This window comes from Nestor notabilis, unplaced genomic scaffold (genome assembly GCF_000696875.1).
Source record: "Nestor notabilis isolate BGI_N333 unplaced genomic scaffold, ASM69687v1 scaffold14877, whole genome shotgun sequence".
NCBI lineage: Eukaryota > Metazoa > Chordata > Aves > Psittaciformes > Psittacidae > Nestor > Nestor notabilis.
In genome coordinates this window covers 66,944-76,480 of record NW_009936179.1, presented here as the reverse complement: position 1 = coordinate 76,480, position 9,537 = coordinate 66,944, and the positions used below count along the sequence as shown (strand labels likewise).

The 9,537-nt window shown below is 40.3% G+C and overlaps 1 protein-coding gene across 1 annotated transcript in view; it reads right to left on the bottom strand.

The window, feature by feature from the left end:
- The window catches only part of USP54 (ubiquitin specific peptidase 54), a 52,309-nt gene that overhangs the window by 1,261 nt on the left and 41,511 nt on the right, over positions 1–9,537 (bottom strand). The window contains exons 17-21 of the mRNA XM_010018210.1: positions 8,992–9,184; positions 5,319–6,775; positions 2,828–2,946; positions 1,501–1,641; positions 101–287 (exon numbers count right to left, since the gene is read on the bottom strand). Of these exons, the coding sequence (XP_010016512.1) occupies positions 101–287; positions 1,501–1,641; positions 2,828–2,946; positions 5,319–6,775; positions 8,992–9,184 (2,097 nt within the window). The remainder of the gene's footprint in view (positions 1–100; positions 288–1,500; positions 1,642–2,827; positions 2,947–5,318; positions 6,776–8,991; positions 9,185–9,537) is intronic.

Genomic DNA, 9,537 nt, shown 5'->3' with positions numbered 1-9,537 from the left:
TGCTGGAGGAATTCAGGCAGGTGGTGAAACATCATTATGAAAAACAAGATCTGAAGAGTTGTATTTCAGCAATATTTCTGATTAAAAGTCCTGTGATTACCTGACGCTTTACGTGCCTTGCCCACCATGCTGGGCATCAGTACATCACGGGGTAGGTGCTGCATGTGGTTTGGGTTGTGCTGGGGATCAAAGGGAAACACAGGAGGATCATGGGGGAAAGGAAGGGAAGTGGAGCTGGAAGAACGGTGGCTGGTGTCCACTGGCAATTTCCTTGTACTTGGTGATTCCTTTTATAAAATGAGAAAAGGAGAAGAAAAGAACATAAAATGATGAGTAAGCACAGAGTTGGGTTGAAACAAGCAAAGATGGTGTTGATCCAAGGAAACGGATGAGTCACTGGACCAGAAACATGCATCTGTACGTGAAAAGAAATATAAATAAGAACTGCATCAATCCAGTAAGGTTCTTACTGCAGTGGTGGGCTATTTAGGAGAATCATTTCACTGGGAATATACCAAGAAGAAAAAGTCAAACCAAATACAAACCACTCATGGAGGTTTGGTCCACAAACTCTCTGTGTGTGTGTGTGTGTGTGTGTGTGTGTGTGTCTTGGACAGCTAGAGGTTTTTAAATGCTTTTGCCAGCACTCCCAGGTATGCATTCAAACTGTCAACTAAAGCATGCTGAGGCACGAACATTCTGAAGTTAACATATTCCCAGCTTATGGTACACAGCAGAAAGACAGAATCAGACCAACCAGTCTAAATAACAGATTTTGCAACTGAGACTCTTGACGCTTCCTATACAGTTGATTTGAAATCAAAACTTAAGCACAGTTCACAAAAAAATTCAATCCAAGCTAAATCTTCACATTTTATTTGACTATGCTGCTAAACACCAACAATAATCTGTTACTCTTTTCCTCACTGGCAATTTTAACTTGCTACTTAACAGAGATAAAAGAAAAAAAACCCAAAAAAACCCCAAAAAACCAATCTCCCTGGTTTTAGTTAATTCCTGTAACTGACTGCACATTACATACCAAGTCCCCCCTTTCGTTTGCTTTTACTCTCTAAAAATGCTGTTTGCTGAATATACCCACAAGAGAGCAAAAACTTTCACACGGCTAGCGGTATCTTTTTAAAATTTTAGATGTATTACAAGTTTTCTTGAAAACACTGTTACTTAGCTGAAAAAAGTTTACACTGGATGTCTTTGCATACTGGCAAGTAATACTAGCTCACATGCTTACCAGCTGCAGCAGGTACTACTCTGCAAGGACTCCTGAAGTAGATGGCTTTGCTACTTAAATAAAAGCTCATTCTTCTTCCAAAAAGGGAAGAAAAATTCACAAAGAGAAGCTTTCATCTTCTGAATAATAATGGCTTATTATTCAGTTGTCTGCTGTCTTGTTTGTTACCTTCTAAATGCAGACAGAGAAAACAGCAACCCTACACACAGATGATGGCTCTTTGGAAAGCTGAACATCATTCTACTTACAAAACTATGAGAAGAGACTAAGGTCTCTTCTCTGTTTGAGATGACTGTCCCACTGAGACTGCGAGCGATGCGACGGAAATTCTCTGCACTGTACATTTCCTCCTCTTCTGGTTCCCTGCTATGTTCTCGGGTATATGTGACCTGCAGACAATAGCACACATTTCAGAAAAGGCTCTCCATAATGTCAGTTTTGTGTAATAATTATAGGGAAGAGATCAATAGAAATCTAACAGACTATACTTCAATGAAACTCCAGGACCTCCCCTTTTTTGAAATCCTTCATTCAGGTACTACCTTGAAAACTTAAAGCAAATGCGTCTGTTTGGTTCTAGTGATTAAAAATACTATTCCTTACAGTCTCTTTCTTTAGTAAACACACACTGATTGATTTGTCTAAGTGAGATTCATTCACTTCATAAATATCTGAAGTCAGAACAAAAACTGGATTCAATCTACCTAAGTCCCTTGCTGTTGCTACAGGCATCACTGCCCCTGTAGAGGCAATCATGGCTGCCCCTGACAGCCATCCTATGACAGAATCATAGAATCAACTAGGTTGGGAAAGACCTTTAAAATCATCAAGTCCAACCATTACCCCAGGACTGCCAAGTCCACCACTAAACCATGTCACTGGGGGCCTGATGTACACCATTGCTGAACACTTCTAGGGACACCCCTCTCCGTGAAGATATTTTTCCTGCTATCCAGTCTAAACCTCCCCTGGTGCAGCTGAAGGCTGCTACCTCTTGTCCTATTGCTTTTTACCTGGCAGAAGAGACCTACCACCACCTCACTATAACCTCCTTTCAGGAAGTTGTAAAGAGCAATAAATACTACAGTCTTCTCATAACCAAAAAAAAAAAAAAAAAAATCTAGGATTATTTGATGAGTGCTGGAGGCTTGTTACTCATATGTGAGCAAGGGAAATGTTTATTCCTTCTTTTCCTCTCTTTGATAAAAGCAAGACTATTTAAGCTCCCTTTAACGAGTATAGAACTACTATAGGAAATGTAATTTCCCCTTGAAAATACCAAACACTGATGTGTTAACTGCCAGTTATTTAAAGTTTCTTTAAGTTTTCAGGGATTTGTTCCTCAAAGTCAGAACCTGGGTAATGTGACTGCATGCAAGCTGCATGTAGCATGAGTCACTCATTTTTACCTAATTAATCCTGAGCTACACTGCACTTAAAATTGTCTCTAACATTAGCATCAATGACCCCAGTACCTTTTTCATAATACATTCCAGTTTTCCCATTGTAAACTTTTTCACTTGTGAAGGACAAGCCCTTCCCCCCTCTAGCACATTCTAAGTAACAACATATCACCTTGGAGACAGAAGAGACAGCGGATCCAGACAGACTGCGCTCGATCTCTGCTGTTGGGGTTTTCGAGAGACCCATGCCAGTGGTAGCATGCAGCTTCCTCACATTCAGGTTCGCAGAGACTGGGAAGGAAAATGCTACGGTTAAATTCAACACTTGATTGCATGTTACAGCACATTTCTGACAGCCTTAGGTCTGACTCCAGCAAATACAGACTATGCACACAGAACGAGAAGTAGAGATCCTCTGAACAGTAATACATAAGCTAACTCCCAACATTTCAAGGGCAGATAGTCTATCAGGAAACTTACATCTGCTTTACTTGCCCTTTTGCAGGCTTCTGGGGAGCAGTTAATTGACCTATTTAAGAGTTAAATGACTTAACTGCACACCAGCACTTGTTTGATACAGAAACAGAATAGTTTAGAGGGCCTAGAGGGACAGAAAATCAGCTACTGGGAGTAAGTTATCTAAAGTTAGTTGGGATAAACAAGACTCATCAGCTTTGTTCCCCACACATTCATCATCTGGTTCCCACCCTAGTTTGTCAGCCATTTGCTGTGCTGCTTAAACAGTTAAAATTGATACTTTTAACTAGGATTGCTACACAAGTGACATTCCTTTACTTCAGTGCAATCCCAACCTACATTTCATAATCCTAAAATTTCTCATAGACTAGACAGGCAGATTAATGGCCTAATTAATTCCCTCACAGGGAATCTTTCTATAAAGGAAGAAAGCAGATGTGCAGGTAACAACACATTTTCTGCACTGAGGTGGTGCATTTGGAGGGTCAGGACTTTGCTTTAATCTCTCTTGTAAAGCTCCAGTAATGAAACAGAGGCATTTTCACCATTATTCTGAATGCAAAGGTCTGACAAAACCAGTTGATATGGGGCCAAAAGCTTAAACAGTATTTGCAAATGAATAGGTAATACAAGCTAGAAGTGAGAAAGAGCTGTCTAGACCCACTCAGGCGATTTTTATCCAGTTCATTGCAGTAGATGCACTAGTTCACTTTTTGCTTTATAGAGAATCTGCAGAACTTAGAAAGAAACATCTAAAAGTGACAGCAAACTAGAAGTAAAGATCTCAAACACAAACTTCACTTTAGAAGAGTATTTGTATCTCGTATCCCTCATATATGTAGTGAGAAAATAGGCAAGAAAAGTGTCAGTATAAGAAACGGGACATATAATGACAGAAGTCTGAAGCTCTAGGTAACACTAAAGTAACTGGGCTTTATCCTGTTAAGATTTCCAGAAAGAGCTTCCAAAATCAGTAAGTTAAGTACGAACACATAAGACCTGATTCAAGCCCATGCAAGAGAGTATTTGTAAGGTTGTGAGGTCAGATCTTGCCTAATTCTGAAAGAAAACTAAAGGACAACAAATGGGAAATGGCCACCTTCAGATGTGGCAACTGGTCTGTCAGTGGACTACAAGACAAGAGAGTTAGAAAGAGAACTTGAGCTGTTGAACAAAAACCTGTTCAAGAGTTTACAGCAGTATTTGCTGTAGTCACAGCCAGGCTTGATATTGTCAGGAATGATGGAGGCTCCACTTCTATGGGTGCAAAGCAGGGGAAAACCTGTCTTGTGCATGTATTGCAATATAGGTCACACACACATATATGTGTATATATATATCTCTTTCACTTTAGTACCCATGAACTTTCAGGCTGCTTTGTATTTAAAGTAGAAGATTTGTAGCTCTAAAGCTATGACATGGATTATAAGGAAATTTGGTTCATTTGTGCTAAGCAGAGAATCAAAGTTGCCTTATCTCAGGCAGGAGATTAGATCAGCTTAAGTGGAACTGGACTGTTACCATCTGACTCCAACTGAATGTCTCCAGGAACACCAACAGCAACAGAATCTGTTCATTTTCTTTTGGCACGAACTAATTCACAATGTCGCAAGGAACTTAGTGCAGGTTGTGTACCCTCAGTGCTGCTTTCACAAGTCATTTTCCAGAACTTAAAGCAGGTAGTTCTTAGCAAAACATAAGCTCAACTCTCATAAATATGGAAACACTTTTAAAAGTTATTTCCCTCAATCATGTCCAGATTAAGTTCTCAAATACAATCAATTCAAATTCACAAATGTGGGGAACATTAGCTTCAGACACAGAAATCATTTAATAAATTCCAGACGTGATGTAGGACTTTAAAACAGCAAAATTCATCAGCTTGACCTAAGCAGCTAGTTGCCTGCTTGAAAACAGGAACAATTATTTCTATGTCACTCTTGACAGATGTTGCTCTCTGTTTGCCATGATCAACAGCTACTCTGCAGCCTCCGCAGGCACTGCTATCACACTGCTTCTCTACTTCTATCATTAGAATGTTTGCAGAGTCCACAGCCTGAATCTTTCTGCATCTGTGCACAAATTCATACCCATTTAACTGTATCAACTGGAAAACATATCTTCCTTCACCTACATTGGGAGTAGATAGGCAGGTCAACCAAGAAAAACAGCTGCATCATTCTTACCTGATTGGTCAAATGGATACCTAGCACTGTCCTGTCTTCCCAAGAAAGGCCTAGTGGCCTGAGATGCCTGCAGACTAGTCTGATAGAGAGATTCCAGTTCTGAGAGTTCCTGTTCTGTGTCTTGATTCCACTGTGGATGCAGATGTACTGGGATCCTGCTCAAGTCATCTCCAACTGCTCTCTGATCAGAAAGGGGTGGATTCCTCCCAGGTACAGGAAGCCATTCAGTATTCTTATTAGCCTTCTGAGAACTGTAACACCTAGTAACATTATTCACCCAACGGTCCACAGGCATAGAGGCAACCATGCTACTAGTAGCTCCATCATCCACCTGCTTCATTCCTCCATCATGACAGTGCCTTTCCAGGTAGGGTGCAGGGTCTGCTATAGTCTGTCCACCTCTTCTACATAGCTCTTCACTGTGAGAACAAATACTCTTAGAAGCAACATGTTGGGCACTAAAACCCTCCAAAGAAACTACCACATCCCTAATATCCACAGTTGAGTGTAACTTTTCAGAAGACTGGTTTTTGTTTTCTTGGTTTTGATGGATTAGCTGTCTGTGACCAGAGGATGAAGGGCTGATGAAAGATTTTTGTGGCAACTTTGGAGACTTCTCATCCTGACACACTGCAGCAATCCAGCCTTTTTCATTAGTACCTTTTCTCTGGGAGACTGCATGCATTTTCTGAAACTGCTCTGCCAAGGAGCGAACATGTCCCTTTGTACTAAAAGCCTCAGATTTACAACCTTCTCCTGTGCCATATTCATCCTGTGAGGGTAATAAAACCTCATGGCTGTTTGCTCTGGAGTACTTATTTGTTTTCTGCAAAGGATCCAAGGAGCACTGTTGTGTAGGGGATGAAATTGTAGGGGTCATTGCATGGTAGGCCCCTGAATGATAAATGCTGGGCTGCACTGGAGAGCTTGCAAGTTTGGAACAGGGGCTTTGCTGGCTGTCCTTTTCAGGAGATGCTGGTTGTGGTGGATGTGGACAGGGAAACAGTGTAGGCAAAGACCCAGAGTTTACTGTGTTAGTCTTGGATTTGTACTGAGGTGTGAGAATAGGCATTATGTCATGAACCTCTTCTAACTTGCTGCTTCTGCAGCATTCCCTATAGTCTTTTGGCCCTGTGGCTGTGGTGTCAGCAAATTCCACACTACCGTGGGCATCATTCTCAGTTCTTGCAGACCTCTCTGCCAACCCTTGCCTATAGGGAAAAGAGGGAACTTGGTCATGAAAATCAGCAGAAGCAGACTGGAAGTTTGGAGAGATCCTGTTGGATGGATTGCTTTCACAAGGGGGCAAGGAGGAAGACTCTGGATATAATGATGAGTGCAATTCATGGCAGGAAGCAGGTGGGTGGAAGAAAGAACTGGACCCAAATTCCACTTCTTTGTTGGGTTCCAGTGGTACCTCCTGGCTCAGCAGTACTTGGAGCGGGCCAGTCTGTTCACTAAAACACACAGAAGGGTAAATGATTAGCAGTAGTCATTGCTTACGTTTATTCCTAGGGTAAAGAATGTGTACTAGGTGACATTTGCCTCAACACACTTTGCTAACTGTATTCTCATGAAGACTTTGCATTAATTTAGTAGATACATACATGTTAGGCCCTGGCTTCTAACCCTTATTTTCCTACTATAACTGATCTACTAATCCATTTCATATTTTTAAGAGTATTTTGCTACAGTTAGGCTCTATATATCCTTGTACAGCACCCTAGGCACTTTAACCAGCAGTATGAGCATCTGGGTAGGTATAATTGTATGAATAGTAAAAATAACATTTATATAAAATAAAACAACTGTTTTCAACATTCACATCTTAGATATTTTTAAAAATACACTGGACACGTTCATGATCTGAACATGAACAGACTATTTCCATAAGGTCCTCTCTCTCTCTCTCTCCAGGTAACTTCATGAAGAATGATATGACAAATGGAAGGAACAGGTTGAATTTATTTCATATCATCTTTGAGGTATTTATCCAAAACGTAAAATAAAGTTCAAGCTAAGTATGTAACTATTATTTTGTAAGAATCTGTATTCTGAGTATACTTCTAAAAAACCATTTGTATTCTTTTATGTACCAGTGCAAGACAACTATATCCTTGGGTCAAACATGGCCTTGGCATTCTTCTGCATTTAGTTAGCATTTTAATTTGCAGATAGACAATGAGGTACCAAGTCCATGTGCTGGTAAGAAAATGACAGGCTACAAACATCTCCAACAGAGAACTTAAGGAAACTGTAACATCACTGCTTTGTTTCCTCCTTGAGATGCACAGAATGAAAGCTATCATATGAAGACCTGGTTGATACGTGTAGCAAAATGACCTTTCCTGTAAGCAATATCTACAATGTTACTTATATCAAAGCAAGAGTATAGAACTCTCACTGTGAATAGGTTCTTTTTATTGGCTGCAATATTAACATTTGGTTGGATACAAGTTTTTGCAAAAGTATTGTTCTTTTCACAGAGCAGCAGTGAGCAAGTTCAGCATTAACAAAATGAAGAGAAAGTTCCTTTCTTTCATTTTCTTAGAATCTGCCAAAATGCATATCTGGGGCTCTGCATTTCGCCTGTAAAAGAGGATATAATGGACCCCTGATTGACAAAAAGATCAGTCCTCATTACATATAATTCAGCTACTGCAGGAAAAGAACATTATGAACTATAGCCTGATAGGTGTGCAAATTAACTGTGCTTTACTATATAGCTGTATGTGTCATTCTAAAAAAGGGAAAAGAAAAGGGATTCTCATCTGAAATATCATCTAAGTTTCTAATAATACAACATGTTAAGAAAGGGTAGAGGGAAGAAAAGTAACAGTTCAAGAAACAGCCTAGAAATTGGATAGGGATGATCTAGTGCTAGGAGGGAATGGCATGGGAAGAAAGGATTAAGCTGCATGCTAAAGAGGGTAGGAAGAAAGGATCAGTTATAGCAGAGAGTTAATTATGCTGTAGTTAAAGTTAGTATGGAAGAAAGAATCGTGAAGAGACACTGAAGAGGCTGCTAAGCCAGGCTATAGGATGCTGGGAAGCACAGAGAGAAAATGAAGAATGATACGGCATCAGGGAGAGTAGTCAAGGTGACAGGATCAGGATCTGGATCCAAGAGTTGTACCAGTGCACCACTAGAGAAGTAGACTAGAAAGAAAAGATCAGTGTACTTGTCACTTCAAACTACAGAGCACTAAACCACACTGGTTGCAGATCCCAACATAAAAGCAATTATAGCAAGATTTTTACTGTAGCACACTCTTTATTGAGTCCTGAAACTGCTCCTAATTATAAACAATTGCATATGTCATCCTAACACACAACCCCTTTTTGGCCAGGTTATTGTCTATTATATTCTTTCCCTTGGTGCGCAAAACATCAATGCTGCCAGGCACCAACTGCTACAGTTCTGTCGTGGATCACGTTTTGAACACATGCACATTAAACTACTCTATAAAGACTATAGGGAAAAAAAAAATAGGGAGGGGGGGATTAGCTGACCATCTTATAATAGGATTTAACCTAAAGAAGAAAGGAATAGGGAGTAACACTAGGATTTGGACTATCCAGGGTAATATATATGTAGTTTGCTATTTCTTTCCAGGCTGCGCTGCTCATAGATGCAGCTCAGATCTGGGTCTAGGTGATATACTTGGACTACCTTGTAGACTGGGCCATGGTGCCGCCCTGTGGTGGGTGGCAGGTTGGCGGCGGCAGCGGCTGCGATGGCTGTTGGTGCTGCATGCGATCCTGGAGGCTCCGGGCTTTTCGGATACTGATTTGCAGCTTCTTATCGACTAGGGCTCTGCTGTGAGTGCTAGCGCTGGCATCATGCATGGCAAGTCTTAGTTTAGCTAAAATGCAAAAGAAAACATAGCAGAAAACAAACAGAAAAAAGGAATAAAATTGAAAAAGAAAAAAAAACGAAAAAAGATGCAGCAAGAACATAAAACATGGACCATGCAAATACTGCCACAAGTGTTCACAAGGATGCTATTGTTTCCATTAATGCACATTCAGCTTAGCCAGGTGTCCAAACACGTTAATTGAAACTAAACCAAAATAAAGTAAAAAAAAATAAAAATAAAAATAAATTCATGTTTTAGCCCAACTTCTCATCCCCTTCACATAGGCTCTTTCCAATCTTACCAGATTAATGCTTCATTCTGTCATCCACCCTTCTCTTATATCCTCCATATGTGGGACT